The sequence below is a fragment of the Canis lupus genome, chromosome 5 (genome assembly GCF_011100685.1).
Source record: "Canis lupus familiaris isolate Mischka breed German Shepherd chromosome 5, alternate assembly UU_Cfam_GSD_1.0, whole genome shotgun sequence".
NCBI lineage: Eukaryota > Metazoa > Chordata > Mammalia > Carnivora > Canidae > Canis > Canis lupus.
Window position 1 is genome coordinate 36,318,042 of NC_049226.1, and position 20,645 is coordinate 36,338,686.

Genomic DNA, 20,645 nt, shown 5'->3' on the forward strand with positions numbered 1-20,645 from the left:
CTTGGGTGGCTCAGTCTTTTAAGTGTCTACCTTCAGCTCAGGTTGTGATCCCAGAGTCCTGCAACTGAGCCCTGTGTCAGGCTCCCTGCTCAGTGGGGAGTCTGCTTCTCCCTCTTCCTCTGTCTGTCCCCCCAGCTTGAGTGCTCTCTCTCTGAAATAAATAAATAAAATCTTTACCAAAAAGAATAAAAAAAAAGAAAAACTAAAAAAGCCTATAGCTGTGTCAGTTTGAACAAATCAAGATTGTTCCTCGTTTTTGCCAGTATGCAGACGTAATTGATGGTATGCATAATCCTAAATGTAACTTTTTATGTATAATTTAAAATAATACTGGAAAACTGTATGTTTTAAAAAACTCTTCCCAGTAGTTGTATAATCACTAGTATTGCCTTTAGAATGTCTATCAAAGAAACAACAAGCTTTATTAAAGAAATATGTATAATTGGAAAAGAGGGCTGTAGCACTTTATATAGTAAGACTGTAAATAAATCAACTACCCACATCAAAGAATGGGAGTGGGATTCTCACGGTATTTATGGGGATGGGGAGACCAAAAGTCCTCCAAGCTATTTTTTTGGCACCACTCCAATCTTCAAAGAGCTGGAAATGAGAAATGAGATGACACACACATACAACAATGACGTTTAGACAACAGAAACTGGTTGGGAACCCTACTGGCAGATACTGGAAGAAAGTGTTTGAAAATTGCTCAAATAGAACTATTTTGTATCTGGTCATGCTGCATCTGGAGCCTGATGATGACAAGATACTATATTTAGTTCATTTGTCAGCAAAACTATAGGGCTGTGGATGCCTTTTCTTAATATGCCAAAGAGGCCAAGCCAATGGAAATGCAAAACAATTGCGTGGGAAGGGCAGTCCCTCCTTCTTCTGCATCAATCTTTTCTAATTGTTGGTAAGTTGTCATCATAGTTTGAAAGAGGAACTTCATTTGCTTTTTTTTTTTTTTTTTCTTCATTTGCTTTTTGATACTAGCCCCTCCAGGCACAAAAGTATAAACTCCAAAGAAGAGGGGGCCATCTTACAATCTGCACCTTCAAAGGAGAGAATGATAAGGAGCCACAGATCCTCCTTTTCTTTGTCATTTTGTTCTCTTCCCATGAGCACCAGGCAGAAGACGTAGACAGAATATTTAGCTTGTAACCTGGACCAGACAGCCTGGATGGGAACCTTTTCTTTCCAGTTCTCATAAGATTTCCCCTGGAAGGACCCCACCTTTGGATTCCTCAGGACCCACAAGAGCAAGATGGGCTACTGATTCTGAGATGGGGATTCAGCAGTGCATATAATGACTTAGACTTGGAGATATTGCTTCAGCCAAACCCCTTCCCTTAGAAGGGGTGTTCTGAGGCAGAGTTGAATTTGAAAGCCTTAAGTACATCTTAAGTACATTTACCTGCTCTCTTCAATATTTATTTACTGTTCTTTATTGCCTCCCCAATTTACTTTTCCTAAGCCCTTTCTCCAGCCACTATTAGCATCCGAGCAATCATGATGAGGGTGAAGTTGGGTCTGCAGCAAGAAGGCAGGGCTCTTCTGACCCAGGACACATTTACAGCATGCTTTGAGGAAGTTCCAGCACAGACAAGGTCCACATGGAAGGAGGACGTTGTGTACATTGTGCAACGCTTCCAAAGGGCAAGGAACATCCAACTCCACGGTTTAGATTACTTGCAAAGTTGTATTGTTGGTCATTCTATTATAGGAAGACCTACCTCTGCCCAGAGACCCAGGTCTCCATCTTCCCAATCACATTTCCGTTGGCTTGGAAACTCTTAGCCTCACCAAGGACTATTTTTCTGCTTTTAGCTGCTTCCTTCCTAAAATCAAAGTCTCTGTGCAAAGCACTGGAAGAAACCTGATTTTGGGGGGAGGTTGTCGTTTTATGCAGTCCATAATAATGACCACACCTGGTCTTATAAGGTGCAGAGGCAGTGGGAGAGGGAACCCAGTGTGTGTGAAGGGGAAGATGATGACATAAACAGTGCATTTTGGGAGGCCAGGGAGTGTTGGGTGCTTAAGACACTGTTTTTCAGGGGATCCCTGGGTGGCGCCGCGGTTTAGCGCCTGCCTTTGGCCCAGGGTGTGATCCTGGAGACCCGGGATCGAATCCCACGTCGGGCTCCCGGTGCATGGAGCCTGCTTCTCCCTCTGCCTGTGTCTCTGCCTCTCTCTCTCTCTCTGTGTGACTATCATAAATAATAAATAAAAATAAAAAAAAAAGACACTGTTTTTCAAATTTAAGGTCTATACAAATTGCCGGGAGATGTTATTAAAATGTAGCTTCTGATTCATAGTTTCAGGATGAGTCCATAGAGCATATTTTGGCAGTCCCCAGGCCAGTATAGAGAGTTGGGGTGTTAGGGAGAGCTTAACAGGAGCTCCACAGGGAATCACAGCTGGAGGCCAACTCCTCTGTGGACGTGCCACGTCAGAGGCGAGACAGGAAGCATGACCGACCCCTGGGATCGTTTTCAGCTTTACCGCCCTGATTTTGGGTTCTGAGGTTTCCAGCAGGGAGGTGGGTGTTTTTGTTTTTGTTTTATTTTCAGTAGGCTGCATGCTCAGCATGGAGCTGGAACGCACGACCCCGGAGATCCAGAGTCCCATGCTCCACCATCTGAGCCAGTCAAGTGCCCCCCAACATGGGGGTTCTTTTTTTTTTTTTTGAAGATTTTATTTACGTATTCACGGGACACAGAGAGACAAAAGCGGAGGGAGAAGCAGGCCCCATGCGGGGAGCCCGATGTGGGACTCGATCCTAGGACCCCACGATCGCTGCCTGAGCCAACGGCGGACGCTCCGCCACTGAGCCACCCAGGCGCCCCAACACGGGCTTCTTCGGCCTCTGGGGTCCTCTGCGGGAACGACGAGGCTCCGCGCCGCGCGCACGCTCGCTCCCGGGCCGCACACCGCCCGCGCTCCGCCCCCCGCCGCCGCCCGGGGTCGCGCACCCGCGCCCGCGCCCGCGCTCGGGGCGGTTCTGCGGCTCCGCAGCTGGCCCGGGCTCCGCGTCAGGCGCGGGCGGGGGCGTGCCGGGGGCGGGGCCGGGCCGGGCCGGGGGCGGGGCCACGGCGGGCGCAGGCCACGCCCCTCGGCCGTGCGAGAGGCCGAGCTTGCTGCATTGCAGCCGCCGCGGCGCCGCTCGGCTCCTCACTCCCAACAATGGCGGCTCCGAGCCCGAGCGGCGGCGGCGGCGGCTCCGGGGGCGGCAGCGGCGGCGGCACCCCGGGCCCCGCGGGGCCCCCGGCGCCGGGCCACCCGGCCGTCAGCAGCATGCAGGGTAAGGAGCGCGCCAGCGCCGCGACCCCGGCCCCCCCCCGGCGCCCCCCCCGCCCCGGCGGCGGCCCGTCGCGGTCGCCGCGGCCTGTCCCCCGCGCCCGCGGCCCGCCCCGGAGCCAGCGGAGGAAGCCGCCCGAGCCGCCCGCGCCCCGCGCCCGCCCTCGCTCCCGCTTCCCGCTTCCCGCCGCGCGCCCGGGCGGCCCCGGGGTGGGCCCCGCGCGCAGGCCCGGGGGCCGCGGCCTCCGCCCCCGCCCCCGCCTCCGCCCGCGCCCGGCCGCCCCGCGCCCCGCGCCCCGGCCCCGGCCCACCTGGCCCGCCCCCGCCCCCCACCCCCACCCCACCCCCGCCGCCCCCGCCGCCGCCCTCACCTGGCGCCGCCCCGCCCGCCGTTCCGGGCCCGCGCAGAGCCCGGCAGGTAGGCGGCGAGGCGGCGGCGCGCGCAGCCCAGCCCCAGCCCCAGCCCCAGCCCCAGCCCCAGCCCCAGCCCCAGCCCCCGGCGCTCCTCCGCCGCCGCCTCCGCCTCCGCCTCCGCCGCCTCCGCCGCCGCAGCGGGGCCCGCGCAGGGCCATCTTGGCTCCCCGCGGGGGCGCAGCTGGAGCTGCCCTCCCGGCCGGCGCCTGCGGGAGCCGCGCCTCCGAACTTTCGGCGGGGGGGGGGCGGGGGGGGACGCTCGGCCGGGGCCACCTGCGAGGTGCCGGGGTGCGGTGGACGGCGGCGCGGCGCGCGACCCGCCTCCGCCGCCTCCGCCGCCTCCGCCGCCTCCGCCGCCGCGGGGCAGTGCAGGGTCCGGGCGCCGCCGCGCCGCTTCCTCGCGAGGGGCCGTCGCCGCCGGGGTGCGCTGGCGGAGCCGCGCGGCTCTGACGCGGGTGGGTGCGGTGGCGGGGGCGGTGGCGGTGGCGGTGGGCGGTGTTGAGATCGGCTCCAGGCCCCAGGCCCCAGCCCGTCGGGGGCCATTTCCTTAAGTTTCCTGTGGAATTTGGAGGAGTAGTGTTATTTTTAAAACCGGGAATCTCAGAAATCTCTCGCCGACCTCCGCTCGCTGCTTGGGTCACACGATTCGCAGAGCCGCTCGGGTACCCTCGGTGGTCAGCGTCGCCATGGTTACCCCTTGATGGAAAGCTGTCCGGAGGGGCTCTCTGGCCCGGCTGACCCGTGTGTCTAGGGGTGTCACAACTTGGGAGGTTCCACATCGACTGGCTGTTTCGTGTTTATGAGAGTGTCTGCGTTCCGGAAGCAGAGACAGGATTTTATGCCTTTTCTTTTCTTTTCTTTTTTTTTTTTTTTTTTTTAATCCCGGTTGCCCTCCCTGTGAGATAATTTTAATACACATAAAGAATGGTGATATATAGACAGGATGATGTCAGAGCTCGGAGGACACTTTCTGTGCAGGCCTTCATAATTAATTAAAATTGAATTGGTTATCGGATGCCGCTATGTTGCACGGCACACTATCCAGACGAAGTAAAACATGGATTTCCTGATCTTACAGCTTTCCAGTCTAGTAGTTGCTGGTGGGGAAATGAAACAGCAAAATGACAATTTAGGATCGTATCGCTTGTGCAAAATGGGTGACCTACAAAGTTTATAAAAATAATGCAAGCTTTTGCATTATTTTTTGTTTTGTGTTTGTTTTGGCAAGGAAGGAGGGGTAGGGAGATTGGTAGTTTGAAGAAGCTGTATACATTTATTTTGTTGGTGTTCAGAAAATTTTTTTATTGAGCATCTGCCTGCGCCTTGGGATAGACTGTAGCACTAGGTATAGAGAAATAAGTGAATCGGGCAGTCTCATTCCTGGTGGAGCTTACACTCCTGACGGGATGGGGGAGGGAAGACACTCTGCTTGTAAATAAGAAAGATTACTAATGGAGGAAAAAGTGTTGCGAAGGTAACGAGCTGGGTTTAGTGATGGAAGATAACGGGGAAAGGTAGACTGCTTCGATGAGATGGTTTAAGAAGACCTGTGTGCAAAGATGACGCCTGTGCTAAAGGCAGAGGGAAAGGGTGTATATGAAGGTTCCAAAGTGGGAAAGAAAGAGCTTGGAGTGTTCTAGGAGCACAGAGTCCTTGCGGCTGGGCATCATTCGGACGTTCTCTATTCTTCTCCGCCATCCCTGAGATTCAGTGCCTAGTAAACTAAACTTTCTAACAAGCCGAACCTATTTCCAAAGAGAGAAAGAGGTCATAAGTCTTCTCTTTGAAATCTTGATGAATTTTTCCTTTACCAGTACTATGTCTAGCCTTGATTGATACAGGAAACTGCTAGTTATATCTCGTTCTTTAGCCTGTTTTGCTTACTCAGAATGAAGAGAAGCACTTGAAAGTCGCAGGATGTTGTCTCAGGTTGTCTAGCACAGTCCAGGTTATAGACCGTGAGCTTACCAGCAATTTAGGATCCTTTTTGTTTGTTTTATATGGTTAGAGCGTGGCCTTTCATGCTTCATTTACTCTAGAGACCTTCAGGTTTAGATCAGACTTCAGATCCTTAGACTGTTTAGTAGATATCCCCCCTCCCCTTCCTCAGTCTGCTTCTCCTTGCCGCCCCAACACACTGCCTTCCTGGGAGGTGTTAATGGCCCCTCCCCCTTCAAACAGCTAGTGGTAGGGCATTATGGAATACATTTCAGGTCCTTCTGTGTGATGAGCCCTGTGCTGGGCACTGGATAACCCCATATACTTTTTTTCATAGCTTTGAGGTTTGTGGCTCAGGAGTGGCCCAAGTTAGGAGGCATTCTTTTCTTTATACCATAATGTTTGAGAGTCATAGCTCTGGGGTCCTGGATTTGAATCTCCTCATCAGGATTGAAAATTTTTGTGACCCAGGGCAAGATACTTAACCTCTCCCGACCTCAGTTTCTCATTTAGAGTGTAGGAATAAGGCTTACGTCACAGCTTCTTTGAGGATGCATGTAGAGCATGGGCCTGACATATAGTAAGGATGTGGTACATGCCAGCCATCACCATTGTTAATAGCAACAATGCTGTTATTTGTAAGGATGCCATTAATGGTCTCTTTCATTATTAGTAGACGTGTCCCTAACCCCTCATGATCCACTACACAGTTTCTTTAGCTTCATTATTGCTGGGTCCTACTCTTCTCAGTAATCTGTGGATTTCTACTTTTCATTATGGAGCCTCTCCTTTAAGCATATTCCTGATGAGTCTTTACCTGGATTCAGGTAAACTGCTCAATCATGTACAAGCTCTGTGACTTGGGGCGATTACTCACCTTCTCTGAACTCTGAGTTTCTCATCTGTTAAAATAGTGATAAAACTTACCTGGCAATGCTGTTATGAGGATCACGTTATTGATTAATGCATACAGAAGTGCTTGGAAAATTATAAACTATAAGTGTATAAGGATCGTTAATAGACATGGTTATTTACTTGCTAGAGTTACTAGTCGCTTAAAATGTACAGGTTTTAAAGATCTCATAAACACAAGAAGTTTATTTTAGATACTTAGGGGGAAAATAAAACTTCTATAAACTTTACTCGGGTAGCTGAGAAATGTCAGGTTTTTTTTTTCAAAGATTTTATTTATTTATTCATGAGAGAGAGAGAGAGAGAGAGAGAGAGGCAGGCAGAGACACAGGCAGAGAGAGAAGCAGGCTCCATGCAGGGAGCCCAACGTGGGACTCGATCCAGGGACTCCAGGATCACACCCTGGGCTGAAGGCAGACCGCTGAGCCACCCAGGCGTCCTGAAATGTCAGTTTTAAAAAATTTATTTACTTATGAGAGACGCAGGGAGAGGCAGAGACATATGCAGAGGTAGAATCAGGCTCCTCGCTAGGAGCCTGATGTGGGACTTGATCCCGGGACCCCAGGATCATGCTCTGAGCTGAAGGCAGACACTCAACCACTGAACCACCCAGGAGTCCCGAGAAATTGTTTTTAAAACAATATCTAAAATGTGATTAGAATAGTTAGAATCTACAACTGATTCTGAAAAACATGAAGGCATTTGTAAAGTATTTGTTACAGGAAATAGTTATACATTGTAGGTACCTCTGATTCTCTTAATGAGCTGTTCTAGGTAGGCAGTCGTTCCTTTTTTCTTCTAGGGTCTCAGATGTAGATGTATAACAGAACTTCTGGGCTAGTCTAGTCCTTGCCTATTTACCTCCACCTGAACAATTTATAAATATCAATTTAAGTAAAAAGATGATAGTTTTTGGGCAGCCCTGGTGGCTTAGCGGTTTAGCGCCGCCTTCAGCCCAGGGCATGATCTTAGAGACCCAGGATCGAGTCCTGCATCAGGCTCCCTGCATGGAGCCTGCTTCTCCCTCTGCCTGTGTCTCTACCTCTCTCTGCCTCTCTCTCTCTCTCTCTCTCTAATAAATAAATAAAAAAATCTTAAAAAAAAAGATGATAGTTTGATCTCCTTAAAAAACACACTCAGATGGGAGCGCCTGGGTGGCTCAGTCTTTTAGGCTTCCAGCTCTTGATTTCAACTAAGGTCTTGATCTTGGGTCCATGAGTTCCAGCCCCATGTTGGGCTCCATCCTAGGAGTGTAGCCTGCTTATAACACACACACACACACACACACACACACACAAAATAATGTACAACATGGCGACTATTGTTACTAATATTATATTGCATATTTGAAAGTTCCAAAGAGTAAATCTTGAAAGTTCTCATTACAACAATAAAAGTTCTTTGTGTATGGTGATGGATATTAGTTATTGTAAAGGTTAAAAAAAAAGATATTAATTCATGAGAGACAGAGACATACGCAGAGAGAGAAGCAGGCTCCTTGTGGGGAGCCTGATGGCAGGACTTGATCCTAGGACCCTGGGATCTTGACCTGAGCCTAAGGCAGATGCTTAACCACTGAGCCACCCATGCGTCCCTTTTAAAAAGATTTTTATTTGAGACAGAAAAGAGCGGGGGGGGGGGGGTGGCCCAAGGGAGAGGAAGAAGCAGACTCCCCACTGGGCAGGGACCCCGACATGGGGGTCAATCCCAGGACCCCAAAATCAAGAGCTGAGCCAAAGGCAGACGCTTAACCTGCGGAGCCACCCAGGCACCCCTGTGTATGGTGATGGATGTTATCTAGACTCATTATAGTGATCATTTTGTGACACGTACAAATACCGAATCATTAAGTTGTATACTGAAAGTAATGTGTAACGTACGTTAGGTATTCTAAAATAGTAACAAAATCCAAAAACAAAAAAACAAAAAACAGAACTTTCAGGTGTAATAACACACTCTATTAGGAAAAGAAGATTTAATATCAATATACTTTTTTTCTCTCAATAATATTTAAGTATATAAAATATGTGTGAAATGCCCCATTTGCGATTCTGTTTGACTATTTCATGCCATTTAGTCTGTGGTTTCTAAGGGCCATAGGAAGATGCCTTTACCTGGATTTTAAAGAACTGAATTGTGCATACAATTGATATAGTTCCAAACCCTAGAATTGCTTGCCTTCCCTCCCCAGTGTGCTCAGTACTATTCCTTTAACACTTTTTTCACATAACCTGATACAAAGTCCAGCTCAGCAAATTGGGCCCCCTCAAAGCACCTTGCATTTCTCTGTTCTCTTAAAAATGAGAGCAACTCTAGTATTAAGAGAGAAAAAGTACAAAAGCAATGCTTTCAAGATACTTTCTTTTTTTTTTTTTTTTTAAAGATTTTATTTATTAATGAGAGACAGAGAGAGAGAGAGAGAGGCAGAGACACAGGCAGAGGGAGAAGCAGGCTCCATGCAGGGAGCCCAACGTGGGACTCGATCCCGGGTCTCCAGGGTCTCCAGGATTGCACCCCGGGCCGAAGGCGGCGCTAGACCGCCGAGCCACCTGGGCTGCCTGATACTTTCCTTTTGTTCTCACATACCTTTGAGTGAATGTGTACTATAACTCGTTTTGAGATGGAGTATTAGTTAACCCTGTATTTTGAGTCCTATTTTCTTTTTTTTGGTAAAGTTCTTTATTTTCTTTCCATTTCTTTTACCTAATGTAAGAAACTCTCATACATAACCCAGGTCATTTCCTCTGTAGTTTCCATCTCTTGGAGATAGAGATTTTGGCCCAAGTAACACAATCAGGGAAGCTTTAATTCAGATTTAAAATTAAGAAGGGAAATTAATAGTTAACACAGTTCTTTTTCACTGCCGTTACCTAATTTGATGCTCATAAGCACCCTGTAAGGGTAGGTGGGCATAGTCCCCTTTCATAGATTAGGGAATTTAACATTCAATAAGGTAATTTACCCTAGACGAGGTGGCTTTTAACCCACTTATGTGACTGGTAGCCTTTCTTCTTATTGCTCAGTAACACAGGTTCACACAGGTTCTCTGAGCTCAAAGCCATTTCAGCCATTCAGGTCTGAGGGAAGAATCTTTGCCAGAAGTGATGCAGATTCAGGAATAGAAAGGGGAAATTATTTTAGGGTGCAGCCAGGGGGTGGAAGCTCTAAGCAGCCAGCCATGTTTGGGTTGATTTTGGAGCTTTGTTGCTTCCTGATGCTCCTTTATGTTATAGAGTTCTAAACTCGCTGGAGGGTTGACGGTAGCATTTTGAATTAGGAGGTGTTTTGGATTGGAAATCTACGTGGAAAGAAAGGAAGGAAGGAAGGAAGGAAGGAAGGGAGAGAAAGAGAAAAGAGAGAAAGAGAAGAAAAGAAGAGAAGAGAAAAAGAAAAGAAAAAAAAGAAAAGAAAAGAAAAGAAAAGAGCAGCCCTGGTGGCTCAGCAGTTTAGCGCCGCCTTCAGCCCGAGGTGTGATCCTGGAGACCTGGGATCGAATCCCATATCAGGCTCCATGCATGGAGCCTGCTTCTCCCTCTGCTCCTATTTATTTATTTATAAATAAATAAAATCTTAAAAAAAAAAGGATAATATCAGGTAATCTTATCTTATAATCTGAAAACAGTGTGTCTGCACCTACTTTGCCAGCCTAACAGCTCCTGTGGGTTTTGCATATACCCAGTCCCCTTCTCTGGGTCGATAGTATAAGGTGCAGGGCAGGGGCCTAAGTGGTTTCCCACTTCCTCAGCAGCTCCTTCCAATTCCTCGGACATCCTAAGCATGGGTACTGCTGCCAATGGACCACAGTACACAGTAACTACAGTATGGAGCCACCCTAGTGCAAAGAAAATCAGAGCCGCCTTACTGGGTCAGGCCTATAGAGCAAGCTACCAAGTCTTCCTTCTGACACAAGCATGGAGAGTCTAGTTGTTTGCTGCCTCCCAAGTTCAACCTCAAAATTGTGGCAAGTGGCCTCAACTGCAAAGTTACTCAGAGTACATCATTATGGCTCTAACATCTAAAGATTTATCTTGGCTTGCCCAAAATTTGTGTGTGCATTGTACTTAGAGTGGTTTCCACTCCTGCTGTGTTTCCTTTCACTTTCCTTGCTTCACCATTCTCAAACTTAAAAGGGAGCCACTTAAATTGAGTTAATCACAGCTTGTTTGCATCATCCAAAACCATTCGTGATTTGATAAATACAGATCAAATCCTTTCCATAGTTGTTTTTAACTTGAGATCTTGTCAGTCCTCATAAGCCATTTCTTTTTCCTGCCTGTGGCCAATGACCACCTCATTTACTCGTTGGCTCTATAACTAAATGCTATATATTATCATCTCCAGCCTGTTTGGGGGAAGCCCAAGTACATCCAGGGAGTGCAGCTGATTAACTCCGTGACTGTGGGCAAGTATCTAACCTCTATGAGCAGCGTTTTCTCATCTATAAAACAGAACAGCAATACTCAAAAGTGCTTTGTGACCATTAAAATATCTAAAATGTCCAACATAGAGCCTGGAATGATGCAGGTTGTTATTACCACAGTGATTATTGCTGGTCTCTCTGTCAGGTGAGCAATGATTGTGGCACCTTCCCCATCAGACCAGCTTCACCTACACAAAACCAGTCTCTCTCCTTTCATTCCACGTCCCCCTGAGAGAGGTAAAAGGGAAGGACTCCAGACAGCATGGGGATCCCCACCTCAGGCTCTACATTCCACCACAGCCCTTCCCAGACATAGCCTAGTGTCCCAGTGTCCAAGAAGGTGGATACTTTCCCTGGGAGGAACCTAACCAGATTTCAGGAATACCGGCAAACATCAGGGGAGCCAATTAATGTCACTTCTTAGTAAAGTCAGACAATGAATGCATATCAGATATAACTGGTAACTTTTCTTGTTTCTCCCTTTTATAAATTTTATGATCTTTGGTAAGCTGAAACATAACATGCCTTGAAAAAGTTGCTGCAAGTGCCTATTTCGATCATCTTTCCATGCGGTGGGGAACGATGTGTTTTTCAGGAATCAAGCTGCGATTGTGCAGACAGATTTCCTTCTTTTTCCTGTACCTTTAAGTGTATTTTCCTTGCTCCCTTTGCCTTGGTATTGCTATTCTGTTGCCCTCCTCCCACCATTTATTTTTGCTACCTAGTAGCAACCTGTGAGCTGAAAAAGAAGAGTGTTGACTTAACTGGTTTCAGCGTTTCATCTGCTTCCTTCCCAATTGTCCACGGGAGTTTTCCCTTCCTTCTCCTGGGAGTAGGGTGTGTGTGTGTGGGGTGGTGGTGGTTGGTGGTGGTGGTGGTTGGTGGTGGTGGTGGGTAGTGGGAGAGAGGCTTCTGACCCAGGGCTAAAGCTCCCCTGTGCCCTCTGTGTATTATCGCTGCTTCCAGAGAGCGGGTTTCCTTTGCTCCTGGACCTGTGCTCACCTCATTTTGCCCAGCAGGAGGTTTGCTGGCTTTTAGTTGCTTTGGGCCTTTAAGACTACTGGCTCTCTGACTTTTCTCTTTCTGAAGTCTTCCTGCCGAGCATCTGATGGGGCAGCAAGTTTAGCTTGAGGGGTGGCTGCCTCCAGGTTTGCCCCCTGGACTTCTGCCCATAAAGTGTGTCCATTCCCACTCCCTCCTGTGATGTCTTTTGTGTGACTACATAGTGAGCAGTAGGTCACTTCTGGGCAAAGAAGCTACATTAAGATTTTTCAGGTTTTGCACGTTATAGGTGAGATCTTTATCTTAGCATTTCTTTAATTTTTAAAAAAGATTTTATTTATTTATTCATGAGAGACACACAGAGAGAGGCAGAGACATAGGCAGAGGGAGAAGCAGGCTCCACGCAGGGAGCCCGATGTAGGACTCGATCCCAGGACTCTGGGATCATAACGTGAGCCAAAGGCAGACACTCAACCACTGAGCCAGCCAGGTGCCCCTTTATCATAGCATCTTAAGCATTTTGGTAACTGGATGGGAAAGACTACTTAAACACATCCTCCCTTTAGTCCTGGCTTTTTTCTTCTGAGTTTTGATTGCATTTGTGTAAATACAAGTTTGAATGATCCGAGTTGCTCCGTGTAGTTCCTAAAGCATTAATAAACGCAGGTGTAGGTAGACTAAGAAAACCAGACATTCACCCAATTAAACTGAAGTAGTGAGAGCATATTTTGAGAAGGTTTTGTCATAAACAGCTTATTTTACTGGGTGTATTTTACAAGAAATTATACCTGTATGAATGTAGGCATAAGGTAGGACCAGGTCCAGGTCCAGCAGGATTTAGGACATGAGTTTACTTCCCAAGGAGAATTCACAGGTTTTCTTTCTGTAACTTCTAAGGTCCTGCTCTGCCTTCTCATTCCTAGGGAGGACACAGTCTTGTCAGCCCTCCTTTAGGAGGATTGCAGTTCCTCCTCAGTAGTTCATTGTCTTATTATGCTTGAAGTTAGCAAATTGATTAGAAAATGTTGCTTTGAGTGTTTAGGCTTCACAATCTATGAACTTCTTTTGAAGATTTTGAATCACGGATAGCAATTAATCATGAATAGTTTTCAGTCATTCATTTGAGTTGATAAAAGTAACCTGTAATATGTTCTGAATTTGTAGATCGAAAAAATTGACAAGATTATAAAAAAATTACTCTTGACTTCCAGGGGCTAGTAGCTGTCCTATTTATCTAATAGATGTGAAAAATTAAGGTAATGGCAGAATTTAGAATTTAATCTTTACTTCAATTCCTCTTAATAAAGTACTTCTACCCTAGAGAGAGCTGACTTTTTAAAGAAAGGCCATATGTTACAATTATCACTGTGATGGTGGGGGCTATGTGATTTGAACTGTTCTTGAATTGGTTTTATTCAAATGTAATATAGAAATGTAATGTCATGTTCTAATTTTGGTTTGTTTGGTTTACAGTCAATGAACTGGAACTTATCTCTTTTACTTTAGGCTTTCAGATAAACTTCTGTGAAAAGGCACAAAGTAAGCTACAAATTTTATGATATTATGCTACTTATTTTTTTTTCCATATTCATCTTGGTATTGGGAATGTGTCCACTATTGTTTCAACTAACCAACCATGGCAGTTTTACATTAAAAGAGCTTCCATTTCTCATTCTTTTTCAAATACAAAAAAAAAAAAAAAATTTGTTATATTTTTTATTGTAAATTGTTCTTGTTTTCACTTGAAATTGGAATAGAAAGATACAGGTATTCAAACGTACGTAGGTATAGAGAAACGTGTATAGATATCAAGTGTATATAGTTTTGAGATGTACATAAGTACAGTAAGCAGACTAGGTTTAGAAACATGTTTATAGGTATACAAAGATATTCATGTGACTTAGTTATAAAAAATATACAGAAGTATTTGGACTTTAACCATAATTTAAACTATAGATTGAGGAAAGTTCTCTTTTGTTTGTTTTGTTTTTACATTTTTAAAAAAGATTTTATTTATCTGACAGAAAGAAAGAGCAGGTCCCCAAGCAGGGGGAACAGCAGGCAGAGGGAAAGGGAGAAGCAGGCTCCCCACTGAGCAGAGAGCCAGATGCGGGGCTCAATTCCAGGACCCTGGCACCATGACCTGAGCCGAAGGCAGATGCTTAACCAATTGAGCCACGTAGGCACCCTGAAAGTTCCCTTTTAATATCATGGTGTGAAAAGTCTGTAACCGTACTCAGAGGTTTAATACTTTAAAATTCATTTATTTGAACCATACATTTAGAGCACTTTTACTTTTTTCTTTGAAACAAAGTTTGTTTCTTCTTCCTGCCTCCCTCTACTCCATAATAGAGACTAATGTTGTATTTTAGGACACTAGTATTTATAGAATATAGAATAAGTTTCCTATTAAAAAGCAAAATTTTAAAGCTAAAACAAATGCATTTTAAACTTAAATATCATTTGTATAAATGCAGTTTCAAAAAAATCCTTACTCAAGGAGGCTACTCTCCAGTTAACATAAAAGCATCCCAAAATATTATGTAACTTAGTTTCATCTTCTTATTTATTCAGAGTAAAGAAGAATGGTGACCACCTTTTGATATACATCATTCTACCCCCCCCCAGCTTTATTGAGATATAACTGACATATATAACATTTGCGTAAGTTTAAGGTATTTAGTATGACGATTTCATATGCTTATATATTGCAAAATGATGATCACAGTAGGTTAGTTAACGCCTCCCTCACCTCACATAGTTACTATTTCTTTTTGTGTTAAGATCATTTAAGGTTTATTCTTTTAGGGACACCTGGGTGGCTCAGTCAGTTAAGCGTCTGTCTTCATCTCAGGTCATGATCTCAGGGTCCTGGGATCGAGCTTCACCACATCCGGCTCCCTGCTCAGCAGGAAGTCTGCTTCTCCCTCTCCCTCTGCCCCTCCCCCAGCTTGTGCTCACACTCTCTCACTCGCTCTCTCAAATAAAATCTTAAAATTTTTTTTTAACAAAAAAACAAATATTTTTTGTTAAAAAATTTTTTTGTTTCATTACTATCATGCTTCTCTTACCTTTAACTAATAATATGTGATTTCCTTCCAGTGATAAATCTACATATATGATATACATCTATATATAATGAAGTTACAACTTCTATTTTATGCTATTTTTAATTTTAATACACTTACTGTGATAATTTTTAGCTTTCACTTACATTTTAACAAAATATTTAATGTTTCATGTAATTTTTTATGTTTTGACAAAATCTAAGAAAATTCCTGAGATTTTTAAAATTTAAAGCTGCGTTCACATTGTTGCCCTTTTTTTCTAATTTAGCCCAGTTGTGGACACAAAGCAAGAGAAATGTATTGATTTTATTAAGTTTAAAATTATGTAGCAGTGTCCTTGAAAAGCTCTGTAGCTAGATTAAAGGTGCCCTCAGACTAAGTGGTTCTGTCCCTTTACCATTGTTACAGAAACAGCAGAGTTGCAGTGCTGTCCACATGGAAGAGTCAAACAAGGAGGTGTATACATTTCTACTTTGATACTCACTTTTGGTTGTCTTCCCTACCTCTTCACATTGGCTACTCCTCACATCTCCTTTTTCATTCCCCTCTATCTTTGTTTTCCAGCTTTTGGGATTCAGCACAGTTTGATACATTCCTTTACAAATCACCTTTTGGACCCCTTGGTACATAAAGAGGGGGAAATGATTAGTTCAGAAATAAATAGGTCCCTGTCCTCAGTGGGCTCAGAGTGTAGTGGACTTGAGTTGATCTGGGGTTGGTTCTGAGCGTTCAGCTGCCGATACTATAGATTGATTGGCAGCTGAACCCAAAAAGAGGTAGTGTAGGAGAGGTGTCCTGGGCACCTTTTCTCTGCTGTTGTGTCACGAGAAAGAACAGCATGGGGATGGGGTTGTGGTTTGCAGTGGGTCTCATGAGACTGCTTTCCTGATTGGAGAACGTGGCTTGGAGATCCAATGGTGGGCCTGCCCTACTTTGGAATGAAGCAGAGCTGTCTGCTAGCTGGAACCTCAATGGAACACTCCAGTGAAGGAGCACCCATATCAGGGTTGGAGCAGGGATGTTGGTAGGTATGGCCAGCTCCAAGTTGACAGCACTTATTTTTGTACTAAACTCTTTAAGTTTTCACTTGCTTACATACATTAACTTTTTTCCAAGATTGGTCCTGCCTTAAAAATTAAAGTACGCTTTCCTAACATTTATAGACAGTCTTACATTTGAAATTGAGACATTAACTTTATGTTAAAAGTGGTCATCATATCTTTAAAAATAAAGTTCTTGAAATCGCTAAGATAGTCTTTTCTCATCTAATAGGGCATGGTCTAGTGCCAGAATCTTCTGTTTCATTTTAAGGGTGTTCCAAAAATCATCAGAACTTATGTTTAATTAAGAATATTTATATGTTAATAAAACAGAATATTTGTTATATAGTAGCTGTAGGAGGGGATGGGGTGCAAATAGCACAAAACTGGATTATTGTTAAAAGTACGTGAGTGAGTACAACTGCTTCAGATGTTCAATTCTCTATCATAAATCAGAAAGACTTATTGTAAGATGATTCTGATGACTAATGGAAGCTCTGAAGGATTAATTTTCTCCATTGTTTGACTTTCACATAGTTTTTGTTTATATTGTTACATCACTATTCCAATTAGTTTATTACAATTGCCTGTTATAAGTTAGTGGAGTTTTATTGGAAACGTGTGTGGGGGTATTTACACACACAGTGTGAGATTGCATATTTAACTTCGGAACCAGATTTTTATGGAAACTCAATAAAAATCCACTTTGCACCTCATGGTTGACTTTTTAAAATCAATTATAATTTGCATTTATTTGCTTTTTGGCTTTCTAAATATATTCATTTAAGATAATACACATCTGAGATAAAAAGTAAATAAATGAAGTTATAATTAAAGACAGCAGTGTTGTATTTAACACTGTTGGATTGTCAAATTATTTTGATGTCTGAATATAAGAGTACTTGAGGAAAAAAATATTCTTATTTAGAGTGCCTAAATTGAGAAGATTGATTAATTCATCATTTAGCATTTAGAGATAATGATTTTGTACTTCTAAAGGTGTTTAGGTGGCTTCTGACCAAGTTTGAATGATATCTTGATGGCTTTAATCAGCTAACCTAAAGGCAGTTCTTTAGAATATGATTTGCTTTGCTTTGTAAAATTGTTTTTTTTTTTTTTTTTTTTTGGCAGGGGGAGATATGCCTAGAAAACACTTTTTGAGAAGTGCTTTTATAGGTGTCAGATGTACCCTAGTGTATTAGCGTTCTGATTTTCCTATTTGGATGACAATGATGACTTATTAAGGAGCCCATGCTATAGAGTTCTTGAATGCTAAAGACAAGTTTGAGTAGAGCCTTGTAGCTTTTCTGTAGCCTTTACTATTTTGGTAGCTTTGAAAACTTTTTCTAGTGACTTTCAAAAGTTGTTTTACTTGGGAAACTTTGCATAAACAACAGGATCTTTTTTAGAAACTTATGTGCTTCATAGCAGACTTTTATTCTTGAAATCACTAATATTTGGATTACAGGTAGTGATTGCTTTTGATAACACTGCACATCAGAGTATTTGGAGAAACACTGGAGGTATCCTAATGACAGATTCTCATTAATTGTGAAACTACTCTTTTACAATAAGTGTCCCTAATTGTTTTTAAGTTGATAATAATAAAAAGGAAACCATAAAGAGGAGGAAGGATGTTTTGTGAATCTTCCCAGAAATTTGAGGAAGTCATTAATAAGTTTATTGACCTGGTAAAAAGCATCTATAAAGGATGATGTTTTGCACAAGAGTGTATTTAAGGGGGGTGGGCGGGAAGAGTGTATTTAGAGGTAGAGCATGTAGAAAATCAGGCAAAGGAAGAAGTGGAGGGAGAGAGTCAAGCTATCCTGCAATTAAATTAAGAACTTGGAAAATTCAACTGATTAAATTTCTAATTTTCTATTTTATGTAGCAAAAATCTATCCCTAACAGCTAAAATTTCATCATTTGGAATTTATTTATTTATTTATTTATTTTTTAAAGATTTATTTATTCATGAGAGATACAGAGAGAGAGGCAGAGACGCAGGCAGAGGGAGAAGCAGGCTCCCCCAGGGAGCCCGACGTGGGACTCGATCCCAGGTCTTCAGGATCACGTCCTGGGCTGAAGGCAGGCGCTAAACTGCTGAGCTACCTGGGCTGCCCTCATTTGGAATTTATTAAACTCAGCTAAGTTTTTCAGCAGTCATAAGAAACAGAATGTTGCTATGGGAGGTTTACAAGTTTTATTTAAATTTATATAGACTTAATATTTTATTTGTCTATATTTTAAATTTATATGCAGAAATTAGTTGAAAAATGAGACTTGTATAGGATTTGCCATAAGCCTGACTAGCATCTAGGATATTCATCACTATCTTTGTGGACCATGATAAACTGCCAGTGGAAAATCCATCTGCTTGGAAACAGCTTTTATATAAATGGCTCAAGAATTGCAGTAGTGGTATAGTCAGAGTCAAGGTTCACGTAATCCCTTTATGCCTTATAATATTCCAAGGGGAATGTTGCCTAATTATCTTTGATCTTGAAAGTAATGGGAACATTAATTCCTCCTGAGGAATGGTGTTTGTTGCTAGGAGAGGGAAGGTTTTGAATAGCTGTTGCACCTTAAAAATCTTTTGGAAGAGCTTAATGTGTTACATTTTTGAGCGAGAAAAAAAAAATGAGTGATAATCCCACTGTGCAGAAAGTTTGCCTTCATCTGCCTGTAGAACTTCTCTCTACTAGCAGTGTTGGGCTGTTTGACAAAACTTTTGTGGTTGGGCAGCTATAGGGCAGAAATGATGTGAAAGTTTTGCATATTCCTAACTAAATCTCCAGTTAAAGTGATTTTCAATTTAGCTTATAAATTTAGGGTGATGGTTTTCAAACAAGGTGGAGCAACTACTTGAGATTCTCACGACATGATTTTTATGAGGTGCTTTCAAAATCCAGACACAAGTGTCTAGATGAAAAGGCGTCCTAGAAGTCACTTTTATAACACCCAGGTTGGTTTTCATCTTCTCATTAGGCAGAATTAAGTGAACATTAATCAGAAATGAAAATCAAGTACATACAAGCATATTCCCTTCCCTGTAGAGATCCTCGTATATGGTAAATAAACAGAGGAACAAATGTAACATTTAGCAGATGCTGCTAATGATAAGAGGCACACTGAGGTCTTTAAAAGATGAATTCAATCTAGAGCCTGTTCTGAGGGTGCTTATATTCTTTGAGAGATTGAACGTGTAGAGATGGACTGGCAGAAATGATAATAATAATAGGTAACCCATTTACTATGTGTCAAACCCCATTCCAAGCACTCCTTTAATTCTTAAAACCTCATGAGGTAGGTATAATAACTATTATAGAGGAGGAAACAGGAGCACAGAAAGATTAATAAGTAAATCTTCCGAAGTCATCCAGCTAATGAGTGACAGAACTGTGTGACCTTGCTCTGGTCACAGTCGACATGCTATAAACCATCGTGTTTTATTATTTCTTGAAAGAAAGCAGGGGTGCTCATAAGATTGATTTTCTAAGCCAATGTCTTTTAAGCTTTTTTGTATTTTGCAAATAGCCATGAGATCTGGACTCATCATGTGTATCATTTCTGATTTTCTGGCCCTGGAGAGTTTCATAGTGCTATCTAATAAGCCTGGCTGAATGTTATTTGGAAAGATTCCCTCTTCTATCTCTGAAGTTAGGACATAGGGGATCTACCACTAGGAGAAAATTGTTTAATGAAAAAAAAAATATTATTCTGGCCTAGACAGATGCAGAGAATGAATTGCTTCAGGATTCTCAAATGACTTTGTGTGTCCAGGGAGCCGCCGACCAAGATGAGACATGAGAGTCAGGGAACAAGGTGGTGTAGCCACGCGCTGCGTGAGGATGGATTTGTATACGGACTTTTAACAGCACATTGATGCAATTGGCAAAGATTTATGTCCCTCAGTGTTCTTTCTTCCATCTTTAACACAATTTAATTTTTGAAAACTTTGGATGAAAGTTTCTAATCATACACAAATATGAAATAGTATCACCAATCCCCCACGTACCCATTGCATAGCATCAGTGGTTACCAGCATGTGGCCACTCTTATCCTGTGTTCTCCTTCCTCCACCTGTGTCCACTGAAGTATCTGAGAGCTGGTTCTGATTTTCATGATTTAGTCTGTGTCGGTCCCATGTCTTCTCAGTGATAAGGATTCTTAAATGCGTAACCTCAGTTGATTGTCACACTGTTAAGTAAATAAAACACTATTACCAGAGAGCCACTCAGTGTTCATATCTCCTTAGTGCCATTCAGGTGCCTGTTTACAGTTGATTTGTTTGTTCCAAGTTTAGATCTCAGCGAGGTCCACACATACTGCATTTGGTTGATAGGTCTCTTAGGTCTCTTTAAGTCTATAGTGGTTCCCTTGTCTCTTTTTTTCCCCTTGCCATTTATTCCTTGAAAAAAAATTGGGTCATGCATTTTGTAGCATTTTGCACGTTTTGGATTTGGCTGATTACATCCTTTTAGTAATTAGTGTTTTACAGGTTTCTCTTTGCCCTGTGGCTCCTGTTAATTGGCAGTTGGAGATAGAGGC

General features: G+C 43.4%; 1 protein-coding gene across 2 annotated transcripts in view; it reads left to right on the plus strand.

Annotated features, from left to right (window-relative positions):
* Positions 1 to 3,186: 3,186 nt before the first annotated feature.
* The window catches only part of MAP2K4 (mitogen-activated protein kinase kinase 4), a 135,569-nt gene continuing 118,110 nt past the window's right edge, over positions 3,187 to 20,645 (plus strand). The window contains exons 1-2 of one of the 2 annotated variants that reach the window (XM_038536898.1): positions 3,187 to 3,304; positions 13,493 to 13,525. In XM_038536898.1, coding sequence (XP_038392826.1) covers positions 3,187 to 3,304; positions 13,493 to 13,525 — 151 coding nt within the window. The remainder of the gene's footprint in view (positions 3,305 to 13,492; positions 13,526 to 20,645) is intronic. The other variant, XM_038536899.1, reaches the window with a different exon arrangement.